The sequence below is a fragment of the Spea bombifrons genome, chromosome 7, assembly GCF_027358695.1.
Source record: "Spea bombifrons isolate aSpeBom1 chromosome 7, aSpeBom1.2.pri, whole genome shotgun sequence".
In the NCBI taxonomy this organism is placed as follows: Eukaryota; Metazoa; Chordata; class Amphibia; order Anura; family Pelobatidae; genus Spea; species Spea bombifrons.
This window is the reverse complement of record NC_071093.1, coordinates 41,465,616-41,484,987: the sequence shown is the minus strand read 5'-3', so window position 1 is coordinate 41,484,987 and position 19,372 is coordinate 41,465,616. Positions and strand designations below refer to the sequence as shown.

Below are 19,372 nucleotides of genomic sequence, written 5' to 3'. Positions count from 1 at the left end.
ATTAACTCCGATTATACATTGGATCTATACCAGACAGCTAGGTGCTATGGATAGTTATTATTTCTGTACTTATGTTGATTTATATTAAAAATATAGACTCCACTGTAACAACACAGCCACCTGATTTATTTGCACATGTGAAATTAGTGTATTAGTTTGAAACATGCATTAGAGAGTTGTTTGTGTTTTTATTTTTATTTGAAGAACGAAAATTGTTATCATTTGCCCCAGTTTTACATCACAAATGAGCTTACACTTCATTTAACCGTTGTGTCTCCAAACACGCCCCATAATCCATATGCTGCACTCAGCAGCCTCTCTCCGCGCATATTCTAGCAGCTGTGAGGCAGATAAGAAACTCCTCTGTGTCTTGCGGCCTCGGTGGAATAAAAACAAAAACGGAACGGAATACGCGCACGCTTTGTTTCCGGCGGGAAGGTATACGGAACGTACATGAAATGACTTCTCATGGCGCGTCACCATGGCTCCCGTGGACAACCCGGAAGTGGAGTTGTGGCAGTAATCAGCAGTAACACCGGGGCCCTGGGGAGACCGGAGGAGCGACTGGTGTGACAACCGGGCTCTTAGTGCTTGTTAATAAAGTGGAGCTGCCTCTTACTGAAGGCCTGTATTACTGACAACCAAATCATAATCTGCATGCTAGCATATAGCACACCCTGTATGCCACTCCATTATCTATCTATCTATCTATCTATCTATCTATCTATCTATCTATCTATCTATCTATCTATCTATCTATCTAATCAGAGCTGGATACACACCGTATCCCTAGTTACCCACAGGTTGGTTTCATTATTAAATTTGAATTTTAGAACCAAAATAAAGGTGACTTTTTAAATTACATTTCTTTTGGGGTTCCTATTGATGGGGGGGGTTACATATTGGCCAAGGTGTTGCTTCCTTAAGGATATTGTTAACTGTAAGTTCCTTTATACAGTGTGTATGTATATATATATATATGTATATATACATGTGTGTGTGTGTATATATATATATATATATATATGTATATATACATATAATTAAAAAAATAAAAATCACCTCCGATAAAAGCTCTTTTGTTTTTAAACTAATCATCACATATTTAGGGGGTAGTAATCTCATAAAATTCCATCAACTTCTGTCGAGTTTGCTGTCAGCTCACACTAACTCCAAAGCATAGTCGCTGACTAAAGTCAGCTTTAAACAAGTTAACAGCCACTCTATACAGAGCCTTAAAGGGACGTTCCAGCCACAATAGGCACTTTAATGCATATGATAACTGCGTGGCCCCTTATTAGATTTTCGTGGTATCTGTTTTACAAATGCATTCTGCAGCATCCCTATATGTATTCAGCATTTCTGCGTGTGATATGCTTACTTCCAGTCAGCACTAGCTTGAACCTCCTCGACCATTCTAAAACAGACTGCAACCCTCAGGGTATATCTGATGTCATATTTTAGTGCTTTGCAAATGTACTAATGTTTTTCTTCCTATCTAACAGGTCATTGTCAGGTTCCTGTACAATGGATTTCTCACGGTTCCTAGCAGAAGACTTTGAGGTCACTGAGTGGGTTAATGCAGCTTTTAAATCCGTCCAAAAAGATGCTCCGGGGAAGGTAGATTCTCATGCTGCGACGTTGGTAATGAAGCTTCAGCTGTTCATCCAGGAAGTGAACAATTCGGTGGAAGGTACTGTGCATTTAGTATGTCCTTTCTTAAGGCCACGTGCGGCGTCTGGTCGGAAAATTAACGATTGAACGCGTTTTCCACAGAGAGTAGTCATCAGGCCTTACAGAATATGCCCCGTGTACTACGAGATGTTGAAGCTCTGAAACAGGAAGCTGCTTTCCTGAAAGAACAAATGATCCTCGTGAAAGAAGACATCAAAAAATTTGAGCAAGATACAGCTCAGTCTATGCAGGTGAGCAGAGCAACAAACTTAAACGGAGAGGCCATATTTAATAAAATTAAAATGTGCAAAGTTATAAAATAAAACAATTGTCTTGCTGATTTCTCCGCATTTATTATTTTGCGTAATAAATTGAGCTCTCTCCCTCCCTGTCCCTCTCTCTCCCTCCTTCTTAACATAACGTTCTTTCCCCAGGTCCTTGTGGTGATGGATAAAGTAAAGTCACGCATGCAGTTGGCTGCAGAGTCACTGCAGGAAGCTGATAAATGGAGTACTCTGAGTGCAGACATAGAGGAGACCTTTAAAACCCAGGTGGGCTTTCCTGACAGAGATTCAAGCATTACATAAAATATGACAGTCTACCAAAGTAAAACATTGACCTCTTAAGATTCAAGAATTCACGTCTTAGAATCTCGCGGAAATCTGTGTAGAAATTAGTTACATTTAAACTTCGCATTTTAAAATTAAGAACCCTAGCCTCAACAAACCAAATGACTACTGTACTTGTAAATGATCTCCAGTATTTCCCTAGCAACATTCATTTTACAATTTATAGAACCAGAAAGTAATATCTCCCTTGTTATCTGACTATTTTTTATGACTTGTTCCGTGAAGGAGCCTCTAAGCGGCATTGGACGTTACAATATTTTATGCTTGAGAGCTTGTACCAGTTTATTAGAAGCAGCACTAGGAGTCAGCAGACTTTATTCTGGAAAGTAAACACCAGCCCTGAATATAATGAATCGTTTTTTCACGTTAGAACATCACAGTGATATCAGAGAAGCTGACCAGCATGCAGGTTAGTCTCTCAATGTTGGTGGATACGCCAGACTACTCAGAGAAGTGTGTCTACTTGGAAGCTTTGAAAAACCGATTGGAGGCCATGTGCAGCCCTCAGATTGTAGGAGCTTTCAACAGCCAGTCTGTCGGTAAGTATGCCACATGCCTATTCTTAATAGCTATTAACCATGATCTAGTTTGACACATTCTATGTAAAAGATTACTTCCAAACCATGCATGATCAACCAATTAAAAATACTGAGAGGTGGAGCCGCACTCCGCTTCCTCTGCCTTGATTTTAAAATTTTGCTTGTAATCCCAAGAAGATCCCAAGGACAGTGAGAACCTCCTTTAATATAATGGGACATCTTGAGTAATTATAACAGGTGGTTTGGAACGGTCCAGTGCTTACTCAATGTGTCTTTTCTGTAAGTGGGGAGTGAGTATCACGATGAGCTCCACTGTGGAAATAGAAGCTTAACTGTGTCTCCTGTTCTTGGACATTGTGTCCTACTTTGCTAATTTCAGGAGATCCCATGGAACATCATTAAAACATTGTGACATACGTTAGCTCACAGGAATGTTTTCATCGTCTGGTCTGATCTACTTTTGACCACCAGGAGGTGCTGTTGTACTTAACAAAACAAATGAAGTACCCCCCATGTTTTAATATATATATATATATATATATATATATATATATATATATATATATTAGTATTGCACATTATTGCTTATGTTGCCAGATTTTGTTGTCTAATTAAAAACACAACTTTTCTTCACATACCAGTATATAAATGTAAATTTTTATCAGGTGCACAGCAGTGGAGTCCCATGTACCTTAGAACTATACCAAGTACCAGGTCTTACTGCTCTCTGCGAGGGCTTCTTGATGTACTATGGGTACTAAAGATACTAATGATGTCTACTGTAAATGTAAATATATTACCAGGCATACACATATTAAATATGATCACTAACTTATACTTGTGCAAAATTGGCACCTTCTGTTTTTGTTCCATAATATAATTACGCGTGCAACTATGACTTTTTTTCTTATAAATAACCTTTTTTTTATCTTTATGCCATACACAGATCAGGCCAAGATGTTTGTCAAAGTGTTCGGTGAAATTGACAGAATGCCTCAGCTTTTGGCTTATTACTACAAGTGTCAAAAGGTAATACAGCTTTATAAAAATGATCACATGTAAATTATTAACCTGGCTCATTTAACAAGCTGGATAGAACTGCATTAAGACATAAAAAAACAGTTTGAACAATATGTTCTCTACACAAATGGTATTTATCATCAATAAATATTTATTTTACGTATCCAGTCCAGAAATGTATATCAGAATCCCAGGATTGATTGACTCAGCTGCATTTGCTGACAACAAGGAAACAGCTTAAAGTTTTCACTAAACTCTGATTAGTTGAAATCTTGAAGCGTTACCAAAGAAAAAAAAGGAAATCACTGATTTAAGACCTTGTTTGAGTAGGAGAGCCTCCATTATAACAACAAAAACATTTTGAATTACAATTGATCTTTTCCCTTCACCTTTCCCCTGCCCTTCTCTTCCTCACTTATCCTTTGTTCTCTATATTTTTTCAGTCCCTTTCTCCCTGCTCACCACACCACATCACAGTAGGACTCCCTGCCTTCGTCTGTTTATCCTGATTCCTTCTCTCGTCTCCATATTAACCCCTTGCTTTTGATTTCCATTCCCTCATCTACACTGGCTTCCCACTCTGTCCTTCTTTGTCTCCAATGTCTCATCCTGCGGTCCTGCCTCTTCTCCATTTCCTTATCCCTGACAACTCGCTATTCCTTCTCCTAACCCGATCTTGTTTACTAAGTCTACTTAACTGGAAATTGCTGCAATCCCAGTTGAAACAGGATGTTCACGAACCTGTCTGAAAAAGTAAACAGGGACCACAGGACAGTGTTTGAGAATTGTTACACACACATACTGTCTACTGATTTCATAATACATACAACAGATTGTGTGGGAGCAAGGCCGGCAATTCCACTTTAGATTTTCTGAGTGATACTTAGAAACGATAAAACACAATGTCTTTATACTCGAGGAGGGAAGACCCTGGTCCCCAGGAGGTGTACCTTAGCCTAATACATCAAATACAATACATACCATACCAGACGGAAAGGTCAGTGGTGTAATTGCTCTGTGCCAATGTTTACTGTGCCTTTAACCCCTTCATGGCCAGAAGGTCTCACAAGGTTTGTTTCTGTACAATAATTTATCTGCTGGATACATTCCTTAAAGGAACGGATCATAGAACTTTGAGCAATAGGGCTTTCTCTTTATTTTGTATTATTAGGATAATACAATGGCATATCATATTTGTAGGCCCCCCCCCCAGTGTGGCCACTTATATTGGGGAAACTTTCTAGGTTACGGTTCCTTCTATTAAGGCAGTAAAATATATTTAACACATATCCAGCAATCCCTGGGTACTACAGTATAGAATATAACAAACTTATTCTTAAAGAGGGACATCAACTTAACAAAAGGGAAGAATATCTTAATGGGGAAGAAAAAATATCACCCCCCAAGCTGAAAGTTTACATGGCTACCCCTAGTTTTATACAGATAGGTTGGGCATCTGTGGCGTAAATATTGCCTTTTTATTTGATTAACAGGATTGCATAGTTTCATTTTGTGTGTTGACTGCAAAATGGAATATTTGGGGAAAAAGACTGGTTTAAGAACATGATTGTTGAAACAGCTGATGTTGTAGCTTCCATATACTCTACAGCATTCTCAGCTACAGAATGTTTAATTCTAGACGCACACACGATGACTACTTCCCAATTTTGTGTTGTTTCATAACTTTTGCCATTAGTCTGAGAATTGCCATATTAAGTGATGCAATGTGTACCGAGCGAGACACTTAATAAACATTAACTTCAGTATTAAAGTTGATATTTCTACATACTAAACGAGACAGCAGTGAACATGAAAGCAAAGATTGTTCTGTTTTTTGGCACGTATTCAATACAATGTTTGTTAATCCATTTGGCGTGTCCAGGGGGATCCACTCTTATTAGCCCGGAAAAACCTTCTCATTAACAAGCAAAGACATTTCTGCAAACACTTCACTGTTAACGTGTAGACTTTACTTATTTTTATTTTTTTGCCTATCATTATGCCTAAGAGTAAGTGCTCAATATATAATTATGTAGAAATGAAAATGTAAATTAAATATTATTTCACGTACTTAACCTAAACTGAATTTGTAAATGGTTTGCTTACATTAAATATACTGAATCAAAAATACCAATTGTTAACAAATCGAAAAAACAAAATAACTATTTTTTTCCCCCCTTTTTGAACAAAACACTGGGGTTGAAACATTTGATCTTACCATTTATTTTTTGGAGGAGGGGAGGCAATAAAACCGTGTGCCTTCTGTATTGGTGATTGTCAAATTGTGATCAAGGGGCTGCCAGTAGCCTCCAGACATTTCGATTTTCTACATTCAGGGTCACAAGAATGTAAAAACGAGAGCATAATGTTCTTTCTAGAATATAACACAATATAATTTCTATATATTGTACGTTACATGATTACAAATAGTTAAGAGGTGATCATTAGTGTCCGTAGCATATAATTGTCTAGTTGAATACAATGTTCTGTGTACGAAAATAAAAAAAAAATGGCACCCTTTAATATAGGAATTTTTATGTTTGGCATTCCATTTGCAAGTTGCACAACATCTTGTAATAAACACTGCTTGTTACATTGCTTGTTTTGCTTCCTAGGTGCAATTGGTGACTGTTTGGCAGGAGCTATGCCAGTCTGAGATTCCTCTGGATCGCCAGCTGACAGAGTTCTATGATACCTTGTTGGGGGCATGGCACACCCAGTTACAGTGGGTCTCTCAGGTACGCGCATTGGGATGCAGGGGCCACCTTCTGCGTAAAACCCAAGGTGTGATTTTTGTACAAGTCATTTTATTTTAGTTGACTATTTAGGAGCTGGAATTGAACTTTTGCTTTTGTTCCAAAACAACATAGAGCCAGCATGGGAAAAATATGTTACACGAGCTCTCTGGAACCCCAGAGGTCTCTTCTTCAGATGGAACATATGTAGAAGAGAACTTTGAGGTCCCGAACCCTTGGATGCAACTTATTTTTCTATGTTAAATACTCAATTTTCTCTTAAAACAATAAAATAAGGACTGCAGCATTCGGGTCTCCACCGCTGTCCTGCTGTCTCCATGAAATCTCGCCTACGTTGGCATGCAGAACAACAGCAGGATGGCAGGAAACTTCTACGGGAGCCAGCAAGCAAAGGTACAAACTCCTCAATGTGCAAAAATATTTATTTATGGCCGGTTTGTCGTCCACTGCATGACACACAGCAGGGGTATATCGCCCATAGGGGAAACATGAACTTCCAACGAGTTTTGCCCTTAACTTAGCGCTCATTCATAGGCATGGCTATCATCACATTCTTGTGCTGTGCGGTAGTTTACAAACCTGCAATAAATAAATATTTCTGCACGTCGAGGTTGTACCCTTTATTTGCTGGCTCCTCTTGCCTTCTTGTTAGGCTGCATGTCAATTTTATCTTAGGCTAACACGGAAAAGTCTTTTTTTTCTTATTCGAGAAAACCTGTGTTGAGATACCCACTGCTATTCTTGAGAAGCTGCTGGTGGCGATGAAGGTTGACTGACATCCCTCATAGAAGCAATGGAAAGATTTGCTCCAACATTCAACCGCTGCTCAGCAAATGAAAATCACTCTTTGATGTAAAAGACTGATAAGATTTAATGTACTTCCCAACGGCGGTTTGAACCTGCTTTTTTTTTTTATTCTTATTGTTCCTTAGTCCCCTTATCTGATGTGCTTACCTGTTCACGTGAGCTAATTGTTGCATCTCATTACCGTCCAGATGAAATCTTTTGTGTAAAAGCCCTTTTTAAAACCCTGATTCAGGACTTTCCGTCTGCTCTAAAATAAGAATTTTTTATTGATATATGAAAGCTTTGCAGTAAAAGCAAACAATCTCTTCCCCACCTCCAGCTGTAAGTACATATGGGTTCTCGTACATTAAAGACAGCAAAAAGTGAATTGTAAATTACTTGTTAAGGTCAACTTTAAAGATCTGTATCTTCTTACAAGGAATGTACGGTTGTAATACATCTCCCTTCACTTAAAAATGCCTGAAACTTGTTTTTAGCTTTTCATAAAAGCAGGTTCCTTTAACTGCCCAGATTAGGTCAATATTTCATCTGTTGTCTGAGATAAGTTAATTTTGTCTTCTTGCCTTGAGCGTGAAATGTTTTTTTGAATTGGTGTTATCGGTAGGCCCTTGTCTGCCTCCGGAATAAGAATATCGACTTTGACGTCAGATGAGGTCCCCTTCCTTTGTTTCAGGCTTTTTTGGGGGCATAGAAGTCACACGCCATTATAAATATCCATCGGCTGTGGTCTACAAATCCCACTGCTGGCTCTCCGAGCATGTTGAGAGGTCACAGTATCGGGTGTGACTAGTTGTAGTTCTGGTGTGGCTAATGATCAAGCAAGGCTTCCTGGGAGCTTCAAGCCCTAGTTGGTCACTCCATGCTTCCTTGCTTGTCAGGCATACTTATGAATATTGTGAAGTGATACCATATTCATGTTATTAAGGGATTAGGATCTGATCTTGTGTTATACTCAACGAGGAGGACCTTTTCTATAACTGGAACAAAATACGATCTTGAGGCATAGGTAATAATTTTGTTTGATTACCTCTGTTGCCACATATATTCACAGCGCATTGATGAACCATGCAAGCAATCTTACCTCCATCAGCCAATGTCTTAGTCCGGTCCTGAGATAAACAAAGCAGAAAATAAAAATGATTTTGCCCACGTTTCACTGGGTCAGTCTCCTGACATCTTGGCCGAGTAGATCCCATTCTCTCAAATATTTAATTGGTCCAATAACTGGAAGTTGTTAGTTATGAGTTTATATAGAATAGTATAAAGTTATCCACTATACCTTTGCCTCTTTGCCCTACATGCAAATATGCTCACATCATCTAGGGAACTAGCAAATGGGGCTGACCTTAATACCTGTTCCCTGTGCTCTTGGCATTGAATTAAATGCTTCGTCACTTGGCAGGACCTTTCCTGGAATGACAAGAAATATAACTGTGACAGGGAACACCGTAATGAATTCTCGTGTATTGGTTCTTAGGAATGTTTTCGGGTGTTGTCAGTTATCAGTTTGTGCTGTATTTGATTATTATTGATATCACAAACCTCATCTAAATGAGTCAAACTTATTTTTATTTCCTAGTCTCATACTCATGATATCAATCGTGTTTTTGGCTCATTTATATTTCCTTGGGATGGTGTGTGTGTGTATATATGTGTGTATGTGTGTGTGTGTTTATATATCTATATATATAAAAAAAATATATATTTTTTTTACATCGTGTCAACTGGACTAATACGGCAAAACCCATTAACATTTTAAATTGGTACACGTAGATATTTATCCTATGCAATTCCCTGCACTGAGTAACTCGCATGATTGTAACTCATAGGTATTTAACAAGCCCCATGAAGTGGTGACAGTTCTGCTGATCCAGACTCTTGCTGCAATGGTCCCATCGATCCCTGTGTGTCTTAGCACCGCCATGGAACGAGCTGGTCCAGAGAGTAAGCTGAGCACGCTGCTAGACCTCTATCAGTCCACCGTACACTTTGCCAAGGCCCTGGAGGCAGCTATCCTGCCCAATATCGGTAAGACCGTGGCATGGTTGTGTCTGAATAACGTTACCTGTCTTTTTCTACCCCCCTATTCCTGTCCCTGGGTCATTAAGGAAGCAGTCACTGGCGATTCCACAGATATTATCCTATTGACTCCATCACATTGGTTTTTCCATTGCTGTGACCATATGTTTTTAACTGTGAGCTCATGGCATGCCCAGTCTTTTCTGTACTCCGGATTTCTAAAACAAGCTTGCAAATTCCGATGCTTTACCCTGGTAATCTAAGGTATAGTCTCCATGATCTGGCCATCAGAGGCCCCTTTCGATAAACCTACGGGAAGAAATATAGAGAGCCACCAACTCGCATCTGTACAACTGCCAAAAAATCTATTTATTATCTACCAATTGGGCTTGTGCATGGTACATATGAAGAATTGGACCCATTAAAAAAAAATATATATATATATATATATATATATATATATGATATATGAGAGAGGTCTGTTTTATTTTTGGATTACTATGTTACTGCTTCTTTAAGAGAAGCATGCTGACTACGATTGATCTGTTTTTCCTGTTCTGTTGCATCTTCTTCTTTTTCTTTTTTTCCTTTTTTTTATTACATACGGTCTTAGATTATAAAAACTTAAAGGCCTGACTTCCCTAACTTGATTTACATTTAAAAGCAAATTGAGTGACCAGACAGCGATTGATCTTCATTTCCAAGCAGAGATGACCATTGTTATTGGTGTCCCCAGGCACTCTCTCATACTTAAGTTCTCTATAGACACAGTGGCCAGGCTTTGTTGAAAGACCGTTCGAGTTCCCAGCACACCTGTTGTTTGATGTAACAGTGGTGGCCAAATTCCTTATGCCTCTTACCATTATGGGTTAAGGACAGGGTGTAACACAAGAGGAGATTTACTAGTAATATTCACTGTGTGACTATCTACATGCGTCTGTAAAAAAGGTAAGTTTAGGGCCAACATTTTTAAAACTAGTTTTTATCACCAGAGCAACCAATGGAGTCATCAGCAGGAACTAGTGATAAAGCCAATGCAACGTGTGCGTTAGAATGACTTTTTATACATAACCACCAATGAGGGTTACGTGTACAGGTTTTGCAATCACAAAAGTTAGAATGTGAGTAAAAACATGCAAACAAAATATATATTAGTATAAAATACTTATATAAAGTGATTTAATACACATACATTACATGTAAGCAATATACCAGTGTCATACTAACCACACACACACACACACACACACACACACACACACACACACACACACACACACACACACACACACACACACACACACACACACACACACACACACACACACACACACACACACACACACACACACACACACACACACACACACAACGAGGGATCGCACCATGCGTTTGTTTATATATCTCATTTACTGCAGGGGGTGCTATAGGTGATGCTCAACAACTCCTACATGAAGCCAACCATCATAGTGTAAGGCAGGAGAGATTCGGGAATCAAGCTTAACAAATGTGGATATCAACCACAAACATTAAACAAAAGACCTTCCGAGAATAGGTGTCGGAGGTTGTCAAAACAAAACTGATTATGTGGATATTTTAAGGTCATTGAACACTTAAACACATCATTGGAATAACCGATTTAATTTGTGGTTAAGAGACAAAATCTGTCATTAATCAAAAGAGAAACTGCCGATATGATATGCTAACGTTTTTTAATTGCATCATATGTCTTTTATTTATTTACAAATATTTGATATGCTGTATGCAGTTTTCTTTTAAAAAGCTCCTCAACCAATCAGAAGGCAGAGATCAGTCACAGTGTGGGATACATCATGGTAACAAAAAAGACTTTGTATTTCATGAGGCTTTGATATTTTTAAAAAGCAGGTTTAAAAACTTTACTAAGCTTTGGTACCATCTAGTAGTATTTACCAGGACTATAAATGGTTAAAAATTCTGAACATTGGTCCCATTTTCTCTAGGGTGGGCTGAACAAACTTTGGGTTTGATTAACTTGATTTGATTCTTCTGCAGGGGATCATAATCTGGTGAAGGTGACCGAACTGGTGGAATCTGTGTTTGGACCATATAAACCTTTCCAGCTGCAGTACGGTGCCCTAGAAGAGTCTCACGTATTAATAGAGATCAGCGCAATACCTCTGGTGAGACACAGCACCAAATCATTTTGTATTTTGATATGTTATAGAAGAACTGTAATCATTCCAATGTTCATTTGTCTCTTAGGAACATCAGGAGGTCCTAGATTGTGTCCAAGAGCTCTCTCACTCTGTGAGCCGGATCTTCAACCTATCCTCAGGAGCCGTGGAGAGATGCATCCAGTTAACAGATGGTTTGGGGGTGTGCGGCCTGTTAAAAGCCCTCCAGTCTCTCTTTAAAAAGTTAGTATCCTCGCTTACTGCTTTGGTATGTAATAAGTGTTGCCATTAAGTATGGTTGTCCACTAGGTAGGACTACATGAGCATGCACCCCCTTCCCCACTTGGAATTTTAAGACCAGAAATCCTATGCTGTGCTTAAATACACATTAAAATAATATATAGAAAGGGGCACACACAACCTAAAAAGCATAAACATTCAGATGTCCGGCTAAGCAAAAATGGGGTAAAATCTGTATGGATTGTTGGATATAGACCCTTAATGTCCCAGCACAATGTACTGCACAGTGTAGGAGCTGGCTCTTACCATGCGCAGGCTACACGCCAAAATAATTCCTATGTCATTGATTTATCTGCAGAAAGTTTTTTCTTTGTGAGTACCATTAGCATTTACTGGCATAGATCTGTCCTCAAACAAAGGCAAAGCCCAGCTTTGCTTACTTGCTGTGCATTGGCAGGAAAAAAGGGGACCACGCAACACACGACTGTGTGTTATAGCTGGCGAGCCAACGCCGCGGTTCCGCTTCAACACCATTTTCTGGCTGAGTTTATTTTTTTTTCTTTCCTTTTAGGTACGTCTCGGACTTTTCAAATACGTTACAGTCAATAAGAAAGAAATACAAGTTGGACAGCATCCCTGCTGATTCCTTGTTCCTTGAAGATTGGACAGCCTTCCAGAACTCAGTCAGGTAAATGTCAGAGAGACAGAGGCAGTAGGTATAGTTCTTCCACGATGAAAATAAAGTGATATAGGGCTGCTTGGCAGTGATGTGTTCTGGCTCAGCGCTGGCCAAGATCTGACCCCATGGCAGATTCCTAGCCACAGCCACCATCTTCTATGCCTCTTATGGACGCTGGGTTATTGTGGGAATTGGGCCACCTGGGCACTAACCTCCATAGTGTAACTGGGTTGATTATAAAAGAGATCTATGCTCTCCTCTTCTGGCCCATTCAGCAGTGGCACATCCAACAGGACAATCTACCTCCAGTTATGTGGTAAGGAGGCTGTTTCCTTCCCTGGGCCAAGGCTTGACTATTTGACATTAAACGCAAAATATCATTGAGAAGGAGGCACTAGAGACACTGCTTGTGATATTGAAACACCACTAAGGATCATTCACTAAACAGTGAGTTAAGTGTAGAAACACAAAAGCTCTGCAGCAGTGTTGTCTGCACCGTACCATAAAGTGTAGGCAAGCAACACTTTCACCCAAAGCCTCTTTATTAAACCTATTTTTGTAATGTTGCCGAATTGTTTGGTTTCTTGTGTCCGTGTGTCCTGCAGCTCAGATACAGTCTTTAGGTTCATAGCTGGGAATGGACCATTATCTACATTTAGACAGTGAGTTCACGGGACGATGAAACATCTCATCTTGCAGGCTTCATAATGCGTTCATCAGAGCCTGCCCGCGTAAGGTTGTCCTGTAAGAAGGGCTGGCGTGGGCTTTTCTAATGCATAGTTAAATCTGTCACGTAATGACATGGTTATATTAATTACTGTTCCAGGATTATCGCCACTTGCGGAGAGCTGTTACGACAGTGCAGAGACTTTGAACAGCAACTGGCGAGCCGGTAAGTCTGATACGACTAAGCCAAATAATTTCAGTGTTGCTTTCACTTTTTTATGTTTGAGGCATTGGTGAGTGGACTATGCTGTATGGTTGAACATTGAGCTAAGCTTTAGTATAAATAACAGGTGCTTTTTGTGAATGCAGCATCCTAATTGCTTTTGTTCTGTTGTTTTCTGTTTTATCTCCTGTGTCTGCCTCCTTCCCAGGATTCTGTCCACGGCTGGAAAGTACTTGTCCGACTCTTACAGCCCACGTAGCTTGACGGGAATTCAGGAGACCGGTGCCACCGAGCGCAAGAGTAGCCGCAACCCTTGGCAGGAGTACAATTATCTGCAGAAGGGGGACCCTGCGGAGTATGCCAACCTAATGGAGACCTTGTACATGATAAAGGTACATCATCTCTCCCCTGCCAGTGCCAGAAACTGCCCGAAAGTCATCAATGCGCATTGTCTCACAGATCACCTGCTCGCGGCTACCATTGTTCGTCTGTTTACACAACATTAGCTTCATGCTGATTGACTTTAGAGGGGACCTGCTTGCAAAAACATACTACGGCTATATAAATGTGTAGCTGCAGCCTTGTGCAGTGGACCTACTCAAACTTTGTGTTTCACAGGATGCTTAACAAACTAGGGGAATGCCTCGCCATTAAAATAACCTACCATATATACATCTATTAGGAGGAATCCTTTGCATGATAGTACTTACCACTAAGTAAGTTTCGTGGAAGGTAATTTCTGCTAACCTGCTAAAGCTGAAAGCTTGTAAGAGCTGGCGCCTCTTTCCCTTCTGTACAAGTATATCTTGAGTAGCGTGTTTAATTTAGGGAAGGAGAATAGAGGAGATAGTCCCTATTTTCTGTACCAAATATATATTTATAATTCAGTGAATATCAGTAATGTATTGAACTTTGAGGACTCCTTGGTCGGCATTTCCAATACCGGTGAAGAAAAGGAGCGCTGGGATATGACGCCATGTCCCGGAGCGGTGTATCTTAATGTAGTCTATGGAAGCTGTACTGTGTTGGTACGGCCTCCATAGTGTAAAGCGGCCGGTTAGGGTGACTGAAGACCCCCCTTGTAACTGGCTCATCGTGCAGCGGGATGCTGGGTGCGGATCTGGGAATACGACACTGGCCAATAGACATCACTATTTCTGCGGAATAAAACACGGATGAATGGGGCAAAATAACCATTTCTTATATTGCATAACCTTGCATAGTTGGTTTCCAACTGCTAAACAATTTTAAATGTCACACAAATGAAAGATCCTTGCAAAAGTGTATTCCCCCACACGCTCAAGTGTACATAATGTCGGTGAACAAATATCGTATTACAAATCCCCCTCCCCTAGTTGTGTACACAGTGGAGTAATGCATATAAGCCCATATACACATATCTACTTTTTTTTGCCAGCCGCAGGATCTCTGCCTAAGGACTCGGTGTTCTTTTTCATAGCTGAGCCACATAAGTCCACCGTTCCACCCATCTCCTGTCTGACAGATTTCCTGGAGTTTGTCTTCACGCCTTGCTACAAGAAGTTCCCGGCATATTGCGGCTGTCATTCAGTCTTTTCCCGGGGCATAATATACATAGGCCAGAATTTGTTCTGTATTTGAAAGACAACAACCTATTGAAAAGTGATTTTGTATTTTTTTTAACAAGGTCATAAGTAGCACAATGTATTTTTTTTATTGTGCTAGTTGGCTGTGCTTGGCGTAGAACAAGTTCTGCACTTGTTTTAAGATCCATGCCCAGCCTGGCAGATTCTTTTTAGTGTAAGTTTGTGTTTTGTATTCCTGCCTATTTGCGTACCAGTTTTTGACTGTTGAAAACTTGAAGTTGTGGTTGATTTTGCAATTCTTTCATCCCTGCATTGCTCAGATATTGATTTTTCTTGATTTTCTTTTGCCACAATAGAATTACACAAGTTATGACTTCATTTCATGGCTTTATATATCTATATATATATCTATATATATATATATCTATATATATCTATATATATATCTATATATATATATATATATATATCTATATATATATCTATATATATATATATATATATATGTATATCTATATATATATATATATTGATGCTTGTTTTCCAAACTAATGAGTCTGTCAGCGATCAGTAACCTCCATTTTGCCCTTGATGTATTATGAGATGTATTAGAGATGTAAAATTTCTGTAAATCTTGAAGGCATGGAAAAAAAACAGGGTTTTTTTCTGGAAAAAAATGAAATTTTCAGGAGAATTGACAAAAACAAAATGAGTGGAATAGTTTTACATTATTTTAAATTATTACACTTGGGACATGAAATGTAGTGTATATAAAAGTACAGCTTATTCAGTAAATAATAAACTAAATTTGCTTTTCAAAACTTCATTTTTTGTTGCAAATGGAACAAGAAGGTCTATATGTATATTAAGAACATTTCAACTAGACATGAGAACAGGTATATAAAAATAAATATATATATATATAAAATAAATGAAGAAACAATCAAAAAAACAAAAGATCTCCTCCAATCCGTCTACATGGATTGGACAGGGAGAGCGATCACAATCGCCCAATCAGATTTGCCCCTTAGCACCAATTGCAAATGAAAAAAGGTTAAGTAACTGGCATTATTTGTAGCAGTAGGATGTGGACACATCGCATCATTCATAAAGGTCTTCATGTAATATAGTTTGAATGCCATGCCCTAAGCATATTATTAATCATTGTAGAAGAAGATATTCCACACTCTATTTTGTTTCAATTTTTCCAGAAAAAAACAAAAGTTCTGTTCGGATTTGCATCCTGGTGTTTTTAGAATCTGAGTAAAACTACAATCTGTTTGCGGTAACGTGAGATTTGGAAAGTTGAGGGATCCACTGAAAAGCTGTCACCTTTCCCATTCCAGCCGAGTTCAGCATCCGGACCGGTTAGCCGCGCTTCGGAACCATCCTGTTGAAGGGGCTTTTAATTGGTAAAAAATAATCTTTTCTTTTTTGTTCTTTTTTTTCAGGAGAAAGGAGCGGTTAGCACCAGCCTTTTGGCAGCCTCTCGTTCCGCTCTCACACGCCAGAACCAGGTGGCTCATCAGTTGGCTTTCGATTCCGTTTTCTTGCGTATTAAACAGCAGCTTTTACTGGTGCCAAAGATGGAGGTAATTAGCAGCCATGCTCGGCTTCTCATAGCCATCACTCTTTAACACGTTATCCCAGGACCTCTCATTGGTGATGGTTATGGGAACTTATACTATATGTATACTTTATTGACTATTCTGCATCCTTTGGCAGAGCTGGAGCTATGAAGGCTCAGGTGAGCTGACCGAAGACTTGCCCACATTTAGCCTCACGCCTTTTGAGTATATCAGCAACGTAAGTGTGAATCTCAGTCCTTTTCCCATTTGCCTTGATGGAGGTCGCTGTATCCACATTTATTGTTCGCTTTGTATTTTCAGATAGGACAGTACCTCATGTCCCTTCCTCTCCACCTGGAACCGTTTGTCACACCTGAAGACTCGACCTTGGAACTCGCGCTGCATGCTGGGAAGCTCCCCTACCCACCCGAACAAGGTGAGTATACAACAGACTCGGCGTCGGATTTTGTAACTGGGCACGTAGACATGCAGCCGGATGATTCATTGGTAACGAACACACAAGGGCTTATTCTCTAATTAATATCTTCCAAGTGCCAATGTGTCCATAGTAAGTTACACCAAACAAACATACAGGCCTCTGTGATACATACACCCAGAAAACATGCAGTTCTTAACTAAATATTAACACTTCTCAGGCACACTGGCCTAGATTCATTTTAGAGGTATATAAATCATTAAAAGTGAAAACATTCTGTTTAAAATCTTTTGCCCTACTGGGTAAATTGAGATGTCTCGTAAGGAAAACTGTTCTGTATGGTTATGGCGAGCAAAAAAGTGACAAAAGCCTCCGTCTAATACTGTAAAAGAGTAACATACCCTACCTTTGTGTTTATGCCTCAGTGTTAGACGTGTCCATATTGGCACACATGTATTTTATTTGAATTGCGCTCTTAGGGAAGATCCAAAGCTCCATTTGGGCCCACAGGTGGTCCATGGGAGGTTTGTTGAAGTCCATAATATCACTCTAGGCTGCGATGTAATAGTGGCCTCGTGGACACTGAAAACTGGCCGGTTACTGACAGCTTGTAAACCAGTCAGGATTTAAATGTTTTCTATCACAGGGATCCTTCGAACAAGGAGACTGTATTAGTAATTAAGGCTGGTAGAGTTTACAGTCCTTTGCTGTGAAACTAAGATATAATGCAAATGTGTGTGTTGCAGGAGAGGAAACACCAGAGCTGGACAACATGGCTGATTATTGGTTGGGTTCTTTAGCCAGAGCCACCATGCAAACGTACTGTGACGTCATCTTACAGATTCCAGCTCTCACGCCTCACTCCAGCAAACAGCTGGCCACCGATATAGGTGAGACTGCAAACCATGGACAGGCTTTTCTCTGCGTGCTTTTTCATACGCTTCTGTACATGAATACACTCATCGTGATAAGAACACCCAACACAATGTTTTGGAGCACAGGCGGGTTAAGTGCTGCCTTTATTTGGTTAACCAATCTGTACACAGTGCCGAGAATTCATGAGTCCATCACTTAACCAGATTTAGCGGTTTCTGCTGTGTAATTAAACTCAACTATTTTATGTCTATGAAGTAGTCCCCCAATTTTTAGTCTTGAGTTAAATGGCTAAAACAAAGGGCATAATGCAAAAGGCTTTTGAATTACAAGTACCATAAACACCAAGTATAACTTCTACTCTCAACAAAATATGTACGGCCTAACTAAATGTGTCACCCTCTGATTATGTGTTAACAGACTATCTGATCAATGTGATGGATGCTTTGGGTTTACAACCCACCCGGACTCTTCAACACATCGTTACTCTTGTGAAGGCCAAGCCTGAAGAATACAGACAGGTTGCCAAAGCTGTGCCACGGAAACTTTCATCATCAGTGGCTGCCATGAGAAACCTGGAGTACTGAGTCCTAGATCCTGGGAGCCTCATGTCTCAAAAAACAGCACTATTTTGTTCACCCGACTTCAGAAGACGTGTCCACCGTTTATACATCACATCACAAACCTTTGACCAAAAGACGGGTGGCAGATGTTGACCAAGATGGACCTACTCTGAGCTGTTGCTTGTGTTTACTCTTCAATTTGTCAAGAAAGAGACTTCTACAACTTCGACAGCTTGCTATACATTTGTCAATTAATGCGGTGGGATGTGTGCCCAAATGTTATAGCTAGCCACGTATAGATTCCCTATTTCACTGGGCAGCAGGTGATTTGTGCTGCTCGGGGGTCTGTAGCACAGGGTGGAATTAAAATTAATAATAATGGTTCCAGTGGGATCTCCTCCTTTATTTATTAAATAATCTGCATAATTTAGCCTATATAATCTACATACTATAATGCCCGGCAAGAAATGAGCTAGGTGGAAAACAAATCTGTGAGCCAGGTCTCAGCAATGTGATTAGTTTCTCCATTTTCTTAATGAGATTTTCATGCAGTTGGATGTTAGGAAAGCATTTGATTTATGATGAGGGCTATTTTTAAAATAAAGACATATATATATGATCTGATACATCTGATATATTATTAACAAAAAAACTAAAATGTTGGGTAGCTAGCGGTGGCCCACAAGCTAAACTGGGCAAAATGGTTTCTCTAACACTGTATTAGTGTATTGGGTTTAAAAGTAAGGTGACACGTGCAATCTAAAATAAAATACTTTATAATGGGAGTCAAAGAAAAATATTGCATTCACGATAGCAATAACACCCTGACGCCCCACCAAACAAACTGGTAAGGATATCATTTTTAAACCACAAAAAATGTTATGCGCTGGCTTAAAAACTGTTTGCTTTTTCACCAAGATGAACCAGAACCCAGCTGAGGGATGCTTGACATGGGATCT

At 39.6% G+C, this 19,372-nt stretch overlaps 1 protein-coding gene across 1 annotated transcript; it reads left to right on the top strand.

The window, feature by feature from the left end:
* The first annotated feature begins 752 nt into the window (after positions 1–752).
* Positions 753–19,029, top strand: COG7 (component of oligomeric golgi complex 7). The gene is made up of 18 exons (XM_053472301.1): positions 753–803; positions 1,506–1,693; positions 1,777–1,925; positions 2,109–2,225; positions 2,674–2,842; positions 3,789–3,871; positions 6,478–6,600; positions 9,255–9,453; positions 11,479–11,606; positions 11,689–11,843; positions 12,412–12,528; positions 13,346–13,411; positions 13,617–13,800; positions 16,425–16,565; positions 16,699–16,779; positions 16,863–16,977; positions 17,724–17,867; positions 18,271–19,029. The coding sequence occupies exons 2-18, from the start codon at positions 1,528–1,530 to the stop codon at positions 18,435–18,437; spliced, it is 2,304 nt and encodes a 767-aa protein (XP_053328276.1). The 5' UTR covers positions 753–803; positions 1,506–1,527; the 3' UTR covers positions 18,438–19,029.
* Positions 19,030–19,372: the final 343 nt, after the last annotated feature.

Excerpts from the sequence above, each read along its gene's own strand:
- COG7 (XM_053472301.1), top strand. The coding sequence starts at position 1,528 with ATGGATTTCTCACGGTTCCTAGCAGAAGACTTTGAGGTCACTGAGTGG. Across the intron at positions 9,454-11,478 it reads AGCTATCCTGCCCAATATCG|GGGATCATAATCTGGTGAAG; the intron begins GTAAGACCGTGG and ends ATTCTTCTGCAG. Across the intron at positions 11,607-11,688 it reads AGATCAGCGCAATACCTCTG|GAACATCAGGAGGTCCTAGA; the intron begins GTGAGACACAGC and ends TTTGTCTCTTAG.